The sequence below is a fragment of the Ursus americanus genome, chromosome 30 (assembly GCF_024610735.1).
Source record: "Ursus americanus isolate L20-20 chromosome 30, mUrsAme1.1.p, whole genome shotgun sequence".
Lineage (NCBI taxonomy): Eukaryota > Metazoa > Chordata > Mammalia > Carnivora > Ursidae > Ursus > Ursus americanus.
The window spans coordinates 29,086,485-29,102,897 of NC_142156.1; the positions used below are offsets into that span (position 1 = coordinate 29,086,485).

Genomic DNA, 16,413 nt, shown 5'->3' on the forward strand with positions numbered 1-16,413 from the left:
CACGCCTGATGTTTTGTGGGGAGGCAAGCAGCAAGGACAACCTGTGAGTGAGTGTTTGATGGGCCTTCCCTTTCCGAGCTGGGTGGCGCTGCAGTGGCCCTGCTCCAGGCAGGGGCCGTGGGTCAGGAGGTCCGCAGCGCAGACCGTGCAAGTACTTGGAATGCCCAGGTGCGTTTACGTTGCACTAGAGGCCGTGCGCCCAGCTGTGTTTGGAAGCCAAGTCTCTCCAGAGGGGCCCTTGAGCAGGGAAGGTACGCTTTCATGTCTAGGTTGAGGCCGGAGGGCAGAAAGCTGGGGGCCAGGCTGAGCGTTAGGCGCCGCCCTCATGCCCGAGGGCACAGCTGTGCCCGGTGACAGCCACCTGGATGGGTTTGCTTCCTCCCTTTTTTATTGTGGGCTGTAGCACCCTTACAGAAGAGTGCCTAGAACAGTTTTACAGAGTGGACACCTGGGTAACCACTCCAGTCAGGAGGCAGAACGCTGACGTCTGCTCCGTTCTCGTCCTCAGGGGGTAGCCCCGGCACCTCGCTCTTGCCTTACCCTTCTGAATGTGCATCTCCAAAAAGCATAGACTTGTCAGGTCTGGTTTTTTACTTACTTAAAAAAATGGGGCCGTGCAGAACAGCTTCCTTTGTATGTGACTTCTTCCGCTCAGCTGCACTTTGTGAGCTCCACAATGGTGCATGCGGCTACAGGGCATCGTGGGGGGTTTCTCTGTGCAGTGTTCTGCTGAATGTGTATGTATACCCCGATTATGTCTCATTCTACCATCAGTGGAGATCTGCGTCATCCGCTTGAGGCCGAGAAGCTTAAGAAGACCCCTGTCTGGGTGTCCAGGTGCCCGGTGCACACACGTCTGCAGGTTGGACCCTGGACCCAGAAGTGGGCCATCTGGGCCACAGGGCGCGCCCACGTTGGGCGGCTCAGAGGGTGCCATGCTGCCGTCAGTGGAGTGCCCCCACCCCCGCACTGCTATCTGGGGCCTGGGAGCTTCTGGGTGCGGCCTAATTTGCATTTTCCTGACCACTTAATGAGCCAGCCCTCTCTGTGTTTGTCAGCCACTGGGATAGTCTCCCTGCAATACACGTTTCTCTATCAGATTGCCTACCTTTTTCTCATTGAGTTACAGGGGTTCTTTTTATATTCTAGGTATGGTTGATATTTTTACATCACCAGGCTCTTCTCCCACAAAGTGGCTTATAGTTCTCACTCACTTAATGGTGTGTTAGTGAGCAGAAGGTAGCCATTTAAATGGGGTCGGATCTGCCGTCTTTCCCTTATGGCTGGTGCTTCTGTGTCATGTGAAGGAGTCCCAGCAACAGGTCGTGAAAACCTCCCTGATCTCCCAGGGCCCTCACTCTTGTTCCTTTTTAGCCCACACTGCATCTGGGATTGACGGTCGGTGTGGGTGAGCGTTCTTTGTTTCTGTATGGATGCCCGGCGGTCCCGTCCTCCCGGCCCTCGTGTCCCCTCCAAGCTGAGCGACGTGGGCAGTTGAGGAAGTGGACCGTGGGGGCGGGGGGCTTGCACGCAGAGGCGTTGGAGCAGCGTGCCCAGCGGCAGAGAGCCAGGGTGATGGGGGCGGGGTCTCAGAGGTGGCTGGAAGCTTGGGAGATTGGCTGCGTCGTGCAGGCAAGTCTGCCGGTGGAACGTGGCAGTAAATATCTTGAGGAAAATAGGAGGCAGGTTTTTCCCAGTCAGAGAACAGAGTCACAAACCTGAGAAGGAGGAAGAGGAGGAAGAAGCCTGGGGCATCAGCTTGAACTTGTGAGGTTTTGAAAATATATACACAAAGACAGGTACAGAAATACTTGTGTGTGTGTATGTTTGCATGTGTGAGTGTGTGTGTTTGTGAGGTTTGTGTGTGAATGAGGGGTGTGTGTGTAAGGTATGTCTGCATGAGTCAGGTGTGTGTGTGAAGTATGTTTGTGAGTGTGAATGTGTGTTGAGGTATGCTTGTGTGTGTGAGTATGTGTGTGAGTGTTTGCTGTGTGTGGGGGGGAGAGGTATGCTTGTGTGTGTGAGTATGTGCGTGTTGGCTGGCTCTGCCGAGAGGGCCTGGTAGCAGCAGCACCTCGCAACAGTGAGCACACCAGCACACTGATCTTGGTTTGCACATATCTCTCTGCACTGGAAGGAAGAAGGATTCCTTGGAGAAACAATTCTAGGTCTGGAATATCTTGCTGATGGACATGTGTCAGAAGGACTCTGAGCCAGCTCGAAGGCAGTCCCGTTGGCCAACCTGGGATGGTTTGAGCACAAAAATAAATAATGGGAAGTGTAGATGACGGCCCACTGAGTAATACAGGAACACGTAAGTCCAAACTGATAGAAGCAGAGGGAACAGAAGGAGAGGGAAACGCCCATTCTTCCTGTAGGATAGCATCTCGTAAATGGAGGAGGTGGTGGGCTTGGGAGTCCCCTGCCAGTGGCCGTGAGGGCCTAGTGGACAGGTGGGCAATGTCGCTATGTGCCAAGACTGAGCCATCTGAGGGTTAGAATACAGATGGGCCAGCTGGGGTCTGATGTCTCTGTAAAGGTATTTTGCTTTTAACTTAGCAGTACTGAGTGAGCACACTTTTCCAGAATTCGGCTCCTATCTGCCCTCCCCTTGGGTGTAGTGTGCCAGACATTTGTCACCGTCTGCAGTTCATCTTGGGAGCCTGACACACTGATTGTTTTCTTTACATATACACACTGAAGTTTGCTCTTTGTGGGGTTTTCTTGTGGGCTTGACGATGTCCACCATCACATCAGTGCCACCCCGGGGCCACCCAGGGCAGTGAGCACCCCGCAGAGCCTCCATGCTGCCCCCTGTAGTTGGTGGCCCCAGTCCCCCACGCGCCGGAATGTCCCACCAGGGGAATCTCGAGGTAGGTGGCCGTTGGGCTCCGGCTTCCCTCACTTAGCAGAACGCACCCAATACTCCTGCGGTTGTAGCATGAGTCCCAGTTTGTCCCTGTCTGTTGCTGAGCGGAATTCTGTGGTGTGGATGCATCACGGTTGGTTCCCCGGCCTCCTACTGAAGAGTCACGTCCAGTTTGGTCCGGGCAGTTAGGAACAGAGCTGCTGTAAACATTTGCGTACCGGCTTCTGTGTGAATATAGGTTTTAAATTCACTCGGGAAAATTCGTGAGGGTGGGATTGCTGGGCTGTCACGGTTAATTCACAGAGGGAGGGAGGAGGGTGAGCTCACACTTTGGCCGCATGGGGAGTGGCAGGAAGAGCACGGGAGGCTGGTCATGGGGCGTGTGTCGCAAAGCTCCTTGGAACTTGGTTGACAGTGTACGCTTGGTATGGCCCATGAATGTGTCAGGCATCAGGCATCTTGGATGCAAAGCCCTTCCTTCAGCGTCCGGCTGACCTCGGCACACTGGCATTTGTCCAGGTGGGACACCCAGTCTGCTCACCTGGGAGGCTCACAGCCTGTCTCCTCTTGGTTTGGCAGTCAAGGTCGGGACCTGAAGCTGCGCCTATGGGACCTGGCAGAGGGCAGAAATGCCGTCGTGGACTCTGTGCCCCTGGAGAGCTTGGGCTTCTGCAGGAGCTCCGTCCTAGCCAGGGGTCAGGAGCGCTGGATGCTGGCTATGCCGGGGAGAGGTAGTGAAGAGGTGAGTGCCAGCCCGCGTGGTGCCTGGCTCCACGAGCCGCTTGCGCTTGGTTCCCCTAAATGGGCATGCTCATCCTAAGAACTGTTGTAGGAATGCTGTGCCTGCCACAGGACCACCACTGAGTGCCGGATTGCAACTCCAGGGGCCTTGGTCTGGCCGCCTGTGGGGTGCCTGGTGGTGAACGTCAGGAAGGGAGGCCCCAGCACCCAGTACTGCACGGCATGAGGCTCGAGACCTTCAGGAGTTCGGGGGAGAGACTACCCGGAGAGGTCCTCCGAGGACTTAGGAGCAGGCATGTGTGGAGGGGCTGGCCAGCAGGGGGTGGTGGGAGAGAAACCGAGGCCTTGTGGAAGTCGGGCATCAGAGCCAGGGCAGCAGCGGCAATCTTTTGGGGAGCTGAACTGGGTTCTGGCATGAGAGGCCTCGGTCAGATCTGGAATGCTGGGGGTAAAGGCCAGCACCGGGGTAGTAAGCACAGTACAGGGGGTGCAGGTGAGCAGGGGACCTCAAAGAACGGGGCTCTGGGGGGCGTGGTGGAGCCTCGGAGGTGACTATCAGATGGAGCGCAGGCCAGAGTGGCCAGCAGTGTTTGGTGATGGGGATCTGGTCAGGCTGGACGGCATGTCCACACCCCAGAGGCAGAAGAGGCAGAGTCCACCAAGGGAAGCAGTGGCCAGGACATGGGAACAGATGGTGGGAAGCAAGGGTGGAGGGCAAGGTAGAGGGTGAGGGTGTGGCTGGAGGGGCCAGCACTTGAAGAGCTGAAGGGAAATCGAAGAAACCCAGGAGCAACAATCGGACAGGCCTAGTGAGAGTGGGGGGGCCAGGGGCTCAGCGTGGGACAGGGAGGGCTGGGGACGCACGCACGCAGGGAGAGGGGGCCTCCTGTCTGGCGCCCACACCCACGTCGCCCTGCATTCCCTGCAGCCCCAAGAGGCTGTGCAGCAGGCGGCGCTGGGCAAGGACCCGGGGCCCCGTGCACGCAGCGAGGTTTGGCCCCTACCCAAGAAGACTCATTTGTCTCAAAGCAGATTCAGTTCATAAATAATGAGATAGGAACAGGCATTTATTTGTTCATGATTGCGTTTAAATCACCAATTAGGAGCTACACACACTTTTCTTGCCAATTTGCCAAAAACCTGTTATAAGTTTTATTAATGTGAAAAGAGAGGGGTGTGCTTCCTCCTGGACAGCCAGGGCCAGGCGGCGCCAAGCCTTGCTCCTGCACTGCACACCGCGGAGCCCAGCCCTTCCTACGGAGGCGGGGATGCCAGGTGCAGTCCTCCACCTCTCGGCCACTCTGGGCCATCCCGGCTGCGCGGCCCTGCCCCGGAGCCTGGCCCCTGGCACCGCACATGGGCTGCTCGAGGTTGTTTTTAATGGACTTGCCGGCTCCCTATTCGCCAGTGCAGGCGGCATCTAGTCAGGACCTCAGATATCCTGGGAACATGGTGGTTTTCCATGTTCCCACCTGGAATCTGCCTGGACTGAATCTACTTGGAAAAGCATCACTGGCCTGTGCCCAGACAATGCCCGGGGAGGACATGCTCCCACTCCGCTTGGCCGTCTGGGTGGCCACACTTGCCCAAACCAAACATTTTACCTTCTGGAAACAAAGGTTGCAGTCAAGTGCCAGATGGAAAGCACACTGGTGTCTGTAGGAGGTTCTGAGCACCGACGTCCAGGCTGTTGCCAGAGCCCAGAGCTCTTCCTCGGACTCAGAGCGGCCCCTGGGCTTGACCTGGTCCTTGGGCCCTGGGCTCCTTGCACCCAGGATGTGGCTGTAGGTGCCGCCACTCATGCTGCCTCTCACAATGTCTTGCTCAGGCTTCACGGTTGTCCTGGTTTTCCCCCCTCTCCTCCCTGAGCTAACTTGCAGGGTGACTCACCCCTACCCGATCCGGTCGCCTTCACATCCCTCCTCACTGCCACCAGAGGGATCTTCCTGAGCCCGCAGACTGGGAGAGGCCATCCCTTACTGCACCGATGCTGCCCTTGTCCCATGCCATCCAGGGTGTGGGCCTGCGCAAACTGTGTCCAGTGACTTCTGTTTCTTCTGGCATCCCTCTCTCCACCAGCACATGCAAGCAATCAGGGTGGCTTCTCCCCCCAGCCCCTTACCACCCAGTCAACATCTTTTTTTTTATATATTTATACTTAAAAAAAATTTTTTTTATCAGGGAGAGAGGGAGAGAGAGAGAATCTTTTTCTTTTTTTAATTTAATTTTTAAAAAAGATTGTATTTATTTATTTGAGAGAGAGAGAAAGAGAGCATGAGTTGTGGGAAGAAGCAGAGGGAGAGGGAGAAGCAGACACCCCACTGAGCAGGGAGCCCCATGTGGGGCTCAACCCCAGGGCCCCAAGATCATGACCTGAGCCGAAGGCAGATGCCTAAAGAACTGAGCCACCCAGGTCCCCCTATTTTTTAAAAAATTTAAAAAATATTTTATTTATTTATTTGACAGAGAGCACAAGCAAGGGGAGCAGCAGGCAGAGGGAGAGGGGGCCTGATGTAGGGCTCAATCTCAGGACCCTGGGATCATGACCCGAGCCAGAGGCAGACGCTTAAGTGCCAGGAGAGAAGATCTTAAGCAGGCTCCACGCTCAGCTGGCTCCTCCCTCTCCCTCTGCCTTCACGCTGGTGGCTTGCTGCTTTGCACTTGCACAGGGCTGGGTGTCCAAGTGTCCCAACTGAGAGGAGCACGTCTTTCTTCTGTGGAGCACGTGGCCTCTGGGGTGAGCGTGCCCTGGCCGGGGCTCACAGGCTTACCATAGTGTCTGCAGCTGATTCTCGAACAATAAGCCTGAAACTGAGCTGCTGGTACTCACTGCCAAGGACACAGGGGCTCCGAAAAAGCCCCCCCCTTCCCCTGGGTGTTCACCTTACTTCTGGGCCATACTTAGGTACCATTGTGTCTTGGCGGTCACGTGGCTTTTCTTGCATTTCTTTTTATTTCTCTTAGAGCTTCTTGAGCGTCTTTGCTGTTCCAGGGGCTCCTTCTAGCAGCCTTTTATTTCATGACAGTAACAACTGCTCCCATCACGGAGGGTCTTTTCTGTCTCCTTTGTGGGCAGTGAGGGCTGCGGTGGGTGGCTGGCATGGACACTGATCTTGCAGGCCCAGCAGACGTGGGGGGGCTGTGTGCATGCGTGTGCACATGCGTGTGCATGTTTGTGGGGGCATATACGTACTCTGCAGTGAGCCCCTCCCCTAGGATACTGTGGGCCTCTGGTGAGGGCCCTTCCCGGAAGGGGGGCACAGCCTTAGCCATGGGGGGCCGCCCCCATGCAGGCCTGCAACTGAGAAGACCGGGCTGCGTCACCGGCTTTCTCCTCTGCGGGCAGCGTGCCCTCAGGCGGACCCAGCGTGCAGCTAGCAGATCTGGGGCTTACACTCAGGACTTAATCTCAGGTCTTGGGCTGGTTCTCCCATGTGGCTTAGTGAGAGAAGCTCAGACCCACATGCCTCCAGTTCACTGGGTGTCGGAGAGCAGGCCAGCTGTCCCTTCAGTGCCCCCAACCTCCCTGCACCTCAGACTCTTCATCTGCAAACCAGAAGGTGTCCTCTTGTTGGCAGGGGATGATGTGTGGCTTCCACAATGGCCACACATTGTTGTGACATTTTCAGTACAGCCCCTCTCACCGGTATCAAGCAGAGCTACGGGCTGGCTGAGCCTCCCCATCATGGAGCACCAGACCTGCTTCACACGGAATCCCCTCTACCTCCAAGCACCACCGGAGGGGGCGCTCTTGTCCCTGCTGGTGGATGAGGGAGATGAGGTGGTAGGGATGGGGAGGGGGTGGCAGTTTCTGGTCTGCAGTGCTCCAGTGCCCAGGCCTGCTCCTTGTGGCTGCAGCTGTCCCCTGCAGACGGTGTGGGGCAGAGCTTGCCCCAGCTCGGGTGGACAGGCCTGAGTGGGACCTGGCTGTGTGGACCACAAAGGCACATCTTCCAGCCCGGGTGCAGGAGGCCCTGCACCTGCATTCAGGTGACTCAAATCACCACTGTGATGCCCAGTATAGAGGTGCAGGGTGCTGGGAACAGCCAGGCCCCAAACAGTTTCCCTTGGTGCATGCCATGTTCATTTCCTAGGCTTGCTGGTGGTCCCCAGGGGTTCCCTGTGCACTTTTTTTTTTAAGATTATTTATTTATTAATTTGACACAGAGAGAGAGAGAGCACAAGCAGGGGGCGTGGCAAGCAGAAGAAGAGGGAGAAGCAGGCTCTCTGCTGAGCAGGGAGCCCGACGCGGGGCTCAATCCCAGGACCCTGGGATCATGACGTGAGCCAAAGGCAGATGCTTAACCGACTGAGCCCCCCAGTCGCCCCCCTCCCCGTGCAGTCCTGTAAACCATTTGATGCACCTGAGATAGCTCAGAGTTGTTCACGTGAAAGCCCACATCCGGAAAGAGAAGGAGGCAGAGGTCAGGAGGATGGGCAAACTGAAGTCAGTGCCAAGCGAGCCTCCTGCTCGGTGAAGAGGTAAAATTGGCAGAGGCTGGAGGCATCTGCCAGGCGGTGATGCTGGTTAGAGGGACATGCGGGTCACTCAGAAATGACGTGTGAGTTTCACAACGCCCAGCAGCGCCTGAGCCCACGAGCCTGTGCGGCCTAATTAGGAGGCTCAGCTCCCAGGTTCCTCTGGGGAGCAGACAGAAACTCGCAGCAGCCTTGGCTAATCGCCTTAAAAGTCTCTTGTTTGTATAGCACAGGCTCGACTTGGCGCCGGCCCAAATCAACTTGTTTTCTTACTGTCAGGTTCAGATTCTGGAGATGCCATCCAAGACGTCAGTGTGCACCCTGAAGCCGGAGGCAGATGCCAAGCCGGGCATGCCCATGTGCCTGGAGCTGTGGCAGGTAAGGCCCAGCGCACGCCAACCACGCCCTGCCAGCCACGCCTTCCGGGCCGTGAATCATACCCCATTCAGGATTTGGTTTATCGGAAAACGAAAGGACAGTTAGCCCCCTGGGAGTGTGTGTGCACATGGCCTTCCGCAGCCTCAGTGTCTCGTCCGGCTCCTGCTGCCCTCCTGCCGCTGCTGCCTGTCCTACAAGCTGCCCGGGGAAGGCCTGGCTTATGCTGTCCTCCTCAGGGCACCGCCCGGCCTGTGCAGTGAGGAGGGACAGCTGGGTCAGCGGAAAAGCGCCCTCCGGCAGAGGGCCGTGTACTCCACTCCTCTCTGCACACCAGCGTGCGGCCCTCCGGCCTGCGGCCCTGCACAGGGCTAGGAGGGGAATGCTGACTAACCCTGCAAGCCTGCCCAGCCCCTGCTTTGCTTGGGATTACTTTTTGTTACTTCTTTGCCTCAGAGGCAGGAGTGGGCTTAACTCGCTGACTTTCCCTGCGGCCACACTTGGCATTTCTGATTCATAGTCATTTCCTTCTTTCTTGTCTATTCTTTCTGATTGGAGAGGGTCAGAAGCCATCTCCTGGGGCTGGCAGCTGAAGCCTGGGACCAGGGAGTGGGTCACATGCCTGAGTCCTGGCAGGATGGGTTTCGGCTCCAAGGCCAAGTGTGAGGCCTTGGGAGGGATCCTCCCGGGCCCACCCACTTGCCTCTACTAGTGGCCCCATCCCTCCTCAAGACATAGCCTCCCCCCAGCCACAGGGGACAGCACCGGCTCAAAGTGTAGGTTTCTGTTTCTCAGGGCTGCTAGTGTTTGGGGCAACAAAGCAGGTGGTCTGGTGTGTTCACTTGGAAAGAATCCCAGGCAGCATCTTTGCCGTGGCAGAGACTGTGGTGGATAGGTCATTGACCAGTGCCTGCCTTGGGGAGCACTGCGTATAGGCCGTTTTCCCAGCTCTGTTCAGTTCACCAGCACCTTCTGGGAGCTACCCTGAGCCTGCCTGAGATCAGGAGGAGGTGATTCCTGCCTCATGCCGCTCTGCTTGTTCGAACTATTCACAAGGTGGGCTTGGGCACTTTAGGGATGTATGTCTGTGGGGCCAACAGGGCCCACAGGGCCAGGCAGCCCCAGAGACCTTGCCCCACGCTTCTTGTCCCTCCACGGACCTGCGCCTTCTTGCCATTGGTTTCTCCCTGTACAATTTCTTAACCGAGGACATTCCAATGGGAGTTTGTTTCCAATTGGAAATCTGATAAGCTGCTCCCGTGGTGTCCTGCTGCTACAGCACCTCTCAGAAGTCCACAGCGGGCTGAGTTGGCGGAGGCTCCAAGAGCCCCGCCTGAGTGACAGTGCTCCTGGCACCCGCAGGTGTATGGCGGGGAGCACCCCAAGGCCGTGACGCCTGGGGCCGTGGCGCCGTGCTCACACTCCCGGGCAGGGCACTGTGGCTGCATCCGCTCGTACTCTGCTCCCTGGAAACACTGTCATTGCGCAATCATGTAAAAATTCCAGCAGAAAGATGTGTACAAACGGGATGTACAAGCTTGTTAAGGTAATTAATACAGTTGACAGAAGGGCAAATCGAGTTTTTGTGTTGATACAGATCCAACGGAAAGCATTCTGTTAAAAAAGAGTCGACATTAATTTGAAATGTCCTTTTTTTCTCTTCAAACCTGAAGGTCCGGGTTGTAGTTTGTTCATTTGAGTGTGGCAGAGGGGCCTGACATGGCATTTCCCACTGAAACATTCAGACGTAGTCTTCTTTTCTCATCTTTTTTTTTTTAAGTTTTTTTTTTTTAAGATTTTATTTATTTATGTGACAGAGAGACAGCCAGCGAGAGAGGGAACACAGCAGGGGGAGTGGGAGAGGAAGAAGCAGGCTCCCAGCAGAGAAGCCTGATGTGGGGCTCGATCCCAGACCGCTGGGATCACGCCCTGAGCCGAAGGCAGACGCTTAACGACTGCGCCACCCAGGCACCCCTTTTTTAAAGTTTTTATTTATTTGAGAGAGAGAGTGAGAGGAAGAGAACATGAACAGGGGGAGGGGCAGAGGTGGAGGGAGAAGCAGGCTCCCTGCTGAGCAGGGAGCCAGACTTGGGGCTCAGTCCCAGGACCCTGGGATCATGACCTGAGCTGAAGGCAGACGCTTAACCTACTGAGCCACCCAGGCGCCCCGTATTCTTTTTTTTTTTTTTTTTTTAGATTTAAAAAAAACATAGAGCTTGCACATGCAAGTGGTAGGGAGGGGCACAGGGAGAGGAGAAAGTAGACTCCCCGCTGAGCACCGCACCAAGGGGATCCACCCAGGACTCTAGGATGAAGACCTGAGCTGAAGGCCTGACTGAGCCCCCAAGCAGCCCATATTCTTTTTTGCTCTTCAAAGTGGCTGACTTGCCTTGTTAGGATGATTATCATATAAAAGGGCAGGGGTATCGATCACAGCAGCCCTGAGAACAGGCTTCCAGACCCTGGGCCTAGGGTCCCCGTCTAGTGAGCTGGGAGCTCCCCACAGGACAGGTCCCAGGAGGTGCTGTAGGCGGGGCCTGCCTGCTGGGGTCCCTCCCAGTCAGCGTGCCCAGAGATAGGAGAAGACACAAAGCAAGTCCTTGTGGCAACTTCAGGTCCTCACCCCATGGAGATCAGCCTGTCACCAAAGGCCTGAGGCCATGAGACCGCTGTTCTGCCTGTGCTGCTGGTCACTGGGGCCACAGGGGCCCTGCAGCACAGGTGGGGAGCTGCAGCCATCAGGGCTGGAGCTTAGCCCTTGGTCGCCCTTGGCAACAGGTGAGCCCCTGCAGGTCAGTCTGGCTCCTGATCTGGCCACGGTGGGGCACTTTGATAGGTGGGTGAGTAGCATGCGGCCTTTGAACTAGCCGAGATGCTCAGAGCCCAGAGCCCCACGCATGATGCAGACTTGGGCTTACAGAGACGGACCAAAACCAATGTGTTGGCACTGGGAGGAGGCCCAGATAAGGGAGGAATGTGCCTAGGGGATTGGAGAGGAGCAGGGCCCTGGGGGCAGCGGGGGCAGGGGGGGGGGGGTTTGCAGGGGAGTCTGGGCAGAGGCAAGGTGGATGGGAAGCAGGCGACAAGACAGATTACTGCCCTGAAGGGAACAGACTCAAGTGGGCCCCAGGCGAGTTCCTCAGAGCTGACCTCTAGGGTAGGGCCCAGCAAGTCTGGCCTAGGGGGTTGGCATGAGTTCCTGGTCAGCCGGACAGACAGCATTGGGCTGTTCTCACCCGGCTCTCACCCTCCCGGGGTCCAGATAGGGCTGCTCATGTGGGGAGGCCCTTTCTGGAGAGGCCCAGCTGCCGGAAAGGAGGTACCTGAGCAGAGGACCTGACCACTTCTTAAAGCAGTCTGTACATGTCTGGAGAAAAGCCGTATAAATAATTTTATACCGCACAAATAGTTTCCAATCAGGTGACTCGAAAGATACCAAAATGGGGCTCTTCCCTGTTACAAAGCTACGGAGAAAGCGTACCAACACTCATGGCTTTGAACAGGAGGCCAGACGGAGGCAGTGACCACGCTCAGCTGCTCCCAGCCTTGGCCCCCCCGTGACAGGCATCACCGGGCACTGTGCACACATAGGGTTCATGGTCACAGGGCCCATATCCTGACTGCTTGCCCTGTCGGGCCCGCTGGGGGGCAGTCAGCCTGCAAGAGGCCCCAGGGAGGGGCACAGGCTGCCACAGGCTAAGTGAAGCTACGGAGCCTTTCTTTGTATGAACATGTATTATCCTCAGAAAAAGTGTAGGGGCCACTTCCGGGGATGTGCAGGAGGCGTCCTCCAGGCTAGCTCCAGCCTGGGGGGATTCCTGTGCTGTGGGCAGGTCTTGAGGGCTGTGTCCTCCCCATCTTCTGGCCCGCCAGAAGATGAGCAAAGAGCTGGTCTGCATCAGGCTCCCCTTGGCTCCCTTCACTAACCAGGGCCCCGGTGACATGTGCCATGCCCTAAAGCCTCAGTTTCCCCTTCTGATGCACAGAGAGAGAGCCCTGCTTCCGTGTGTGGAGGATAGAGTATCCACTCATTAGACACATGACCTGGTGCCTTCTGGCTAAACCCAGTCACCTTGCTTAGCTGAGCAAAGGTTCTTTCTGGGCGCTCTGGAATGTTGTGGAGAGGCACTCTGTGTGATTGGTACAGTCTCTGGGCCTGGAGCCCCTCTGGGCAGATGGAAGCACCCACACAGCTCATAACAGGAGCTCCAGCAGGTGGGCAAGGAGGGCTTCCATGGTGCTGGCAGCCCCTGGCAGCCCACAACCAGTGAGGCCCAGGCCCTCTGCTTGGTGCCAGGCTCGCCGCCAGCAGGGGACTGTTCTGGGAGTTGCAGGTGACCCAGGAGGCAGCCACACTAACCAGCTCCCTCCCACCCCTGCCACCGCCGCCAGGACCCCATGCTTACCATTGACCATCCAGAGGCTGGGGGCCAGGCCCAGGGTTCCCCCGAGGCTGAGCTGAGCTCCTGGCTCTTGGAAAATTCACTGGGTAGGGGATGTGCTCAGTTATTTCTGACACTTGAGTGACGCCAACCCCAAGCAGCTTAGCAGGAAATGCAGAGACAAGTGAAGAGCAAAAGGCATGGGCTGGCGTGTGCTTTGCCCCAGAAGCAACCTGGGTCCCTGTCTTGGAGATCCGGCACCGAGCACGGGGCTGCCGCTCTTAGTGCCAGGGTGACGCGGAATCCCGTGGCGCTCCCCTGGAGTGGTTGCCGAGGCTAGATAAACGAGGCGTCTGTCCCGGGTGCGGAGCCCTCTGACCCGCGTCCTCATTCATCACAATAGCTCAGGGCCGGCAGAGCTCGGCTCACACCAGTCAGCGCCCTGGCGACTCACCAGGCCTGGGGGGGTGGGGGGCTTCCGCGGCGACGTTGACAAAGCACAGAAAGTTCATTTTTCATTGAGATGGAGCTCGCGATTTCCTTTGGCTGGCAGTTCTAGACAGGTGACCGGCCTCACGAAGGGGTGGCCACAAGTCTCAGCCTGCAGAAAGGAGGCAGGAAGCAGCAGCAGCACCCGGCCAGGCTGGCGAGCATGGCAGTGTGAGGTGGGGACTGCGCTGGGCGACCTCGGGCTCTGTGCCCTCCAGTCTCAGGCCTCGGAGCACCCCAACACCGGCCCGTGCCAGCCTGGTGCCACTGGCGTCTGCTATCAAGGGGGCACACAGAGCCTCTGAACTGTTACCGCAGTGTGGAGAACCCAGGGAATAGCTCCCTGGCTGGGCCACCCCTCTCTGGAGACCCTTCTCCCCCAAAACGTACCAGGAGCCTTTGGGAGCTGACTGCTGTGCTGTCCCCGCAGGCTGACTCCAGTTCCCGCCCACTCCTCCTGGCTGGCTATGAGGACGGATCGGTGGCCCTGTGGGACGTCTCTGAGCGGAAGGTGTGCAGCCGCGTCGCCTGCCACACGGAGCCCGTCATGGGCTTTGACTTTGACTCCCAGAAGGCCAGGGGCGTCTCGGGCTCCGCGGAGAAGGCGCTGGCTGTCTGGAGCCTGGATGAGCAGCAGGCCCTGCAGGTCAGTGCGCCAGACCCGAGGTGTCATTTATCCTGCTTTGCACTAACAGTCTGATAGGCTGAAACAATATTTAGGCATGAAGAGGAGTTGTTGCAGATCCCTGGCTAATTAATCACTGCGAGGCGGGGTGCAGGCCAGCCTGTCCGCGGGGCCGGTGCAGGAAGAAGGGGGCGTGGGCGTTTGTGAACCGTTCACATGGTTTGGGTTTCTCTCAGACCTCGGGTTAACAGCAGTCACGTCTTGTCCATCTAGAGAAAAGGCATGTAGAGTCCAGGAATAGGCAAGTCCATTTGCAAAAACTCAGAGGAATTTGGTCAGTAAGGAACTGATTAATCAACGAAAACCAACCCAGTGTGGAGAAACCCACGGAGTCACGCCCCCAGGGCAGTCTGCAAGCCAACCCCAGGGAAGCGGTTCCTCTCTGCCCGCCACAACGGGAAGGGGTGTGAGGCCTTGGGGTGGAGCGAGGTGTTGCTCAAAACCTTCCCATCAGGTCTCAGTGGACTTTCCCTTCCCATGTGGCTCCTGGAGCACTTGGGGGCCAGGTCTGGGCCTGTGGCTGGCGGTCAGCATGCGGTGGCCCAGCCTTCACCCTCAGCCCTGTTTGGAACCTGGGTGGGGAGAGTTGGGGGGCGGGGAGCCTCCTGTCCAGGCCTCACACTCGTGCAGATCCCAGGGGGCTGCAGGTCACAGGGGGTGAGATGTACGATGCCTCTTGGCCCCCAGAGGGCGGCCTGGGTGTCTTGGGGTGGCCAAGGAGTCCCCATTTGCCAGGAAGCCTTGGAAAGCTGAGACTTGGCCACTTGACAGCTAGTGGAAGCTGTGTGGAAGGGCATCGCGGTAGAGCCGGGTCTTGTGCGGGAGCAGGGCCCCGGGTGGGAAATGTGTGGCCCTCAGGGAGGCTGCCGGCAGAAGCAGCAGCAGGCTCGGTGCCTGGCCTCACCTCACTCATCACTGGAGTGCTGGAGCACAGGACTGCCTGCCCTCCTCCACGGGAGCTGTGGTGAAGAAGGCATCTCCCCGGGGTGCCTGGGTGGCGCAGTCGTTAAGCGTCTGCCTTCGGCTCAGGGCGTGATCCCGGCGTTCTGGTATCGAGCCCCACATCAGGCTCCTCTGCTAGGAGCCCGCTTCTTCCTCTCCCACTCCCCCTGCTTGTGTTCCCTCTCTCGCTGGATGTCTCTCTCTCGCTGGCTGTCTCTCTCTCTCTCTCAAATAAATAAATAAAATCTTTAAAAAAAAAAATAGAAGAAGAAGAAGGCATCTCCCCTCGCCAGGTGGTAAAGCCTTGCCTACTAGCCTGGCAAGCCTGCCTCACCTCACACTTGCCCAGCCTGGACCCTCACAGCCAGAGGAAGAAGCCCTGGGCAGCCGCCACCAAGCCTCTGAGGCACAGGGTTGGAGAGGGCAGGGGCGGGCCCCCAGGGAAAATCAGGGCATACTGCAGTGCCTAGCAGGCGTCACGCGTCCTGGGTGTCAGCCGGGGGTGGGGCATTGCCACCCAGTCATCCTGAAAGAGGGACAGAGCGAGGACAGCTGGGGCAGGGGTTTCACGTAGTGGGTGACGAGTCCTGGGGAAGACAGAGGCTGAGAAAGGAGCCAGGCAGCAGGGTGCTGGAGGGAACATCGAGGCCCAGAGACGGACACAGCTCAGGCAGAGGGAGACCTGGGAAGGGCCCTTTTATGCTGAAGCTGGAGCTGGACCCGGCATCCTAAAAAGAATGGTCCTGTCTGAGAACAAAGGTGAAAACCAGAACAAGTGGCCAGCAGCAGCAGGGGCGGAGCCGTCTACTGTCCTGGTACGAGGCTGCCTGGTGTCTCTCCAGGTGGGATCTGAACAGGAATCTGAGGGTGGGGGGCAGCCAGCCAGAGCCCAGCAAGAGAGGGAAAGGGGTGGGTCACATGTGACACTTGGGGACAGGATACACATTTATGCTTCCTTAGCATTGCCCCCCCCCAGCAGATCAGCTTGTGCGAGCGCACGGCTGACGTACAGTAAAGCCAACTACCCACCCGTCCTTCTTTCTGTTGTCTTAGAGAGCCCATGGAGGCCCCAGGGGAAGGGGGTTTAGACAGGCCTCCAAATGCAGCCAGGCCCGGCTGTGGCGGGGCGGAGTTCTCATGCCTCTGTCCCAGCGGAAGGGTCCCCAGGCCTTGGAATGGTGGACCTGGGTGGGGATGGGAGTGAATGTTGTCATGATGGCTGTCATCTTTAAGACAGGCAGAGCCAGTCTGGTGCTGGGTCTTCATGTCCTCAGCAGAGGAGGGCACCTCACTGGGTATTGAGCCCAGCCAGGTGGGCCTTGCAGTTCTCTCTTATACCCCCTCCTTCCTGCACCTCGAGCCTGGTGGGGACCGGGCAGGGCTCCACCTTCCCACTGTGGGGTCCAGTGTTCCATCCTGCTGTGGCTTGAATGTCATCGGCCTGACCTTGC

General features: G+C 57.6%; 1 protein-coding gene across 2 annotated transcripts in view; it reads left to right on the top strand.

Annotated features, from left to right (window-relative positions):
• The window catches only part of GNB1L (G protein subunit beta 1 like), a 61,021-nt gene that overhangs the window by 29,378 nt on the left and 15,230 nt on the right, over positions 1-16,413 (top strand). For both annotated transcript variants that reach the window (XM_045815135.2, XM_045815134.2), the window contains exons 4-6: positions 3,449-3,611; positions 8,369-8,467; positions 13,766-13,981. In XM_045815135.2, coding sequence (XP_045671091.2) covers positions 3,449-3,611; positions 8,369-8,467; positions 13,766-13,981 — 478 coding nt within the window. The remainder of the gene's footprint in view (positions 1-3,448; positions 3,612-8,368; positions 8,468-13,765; positions 13,982-16,413) is intronic.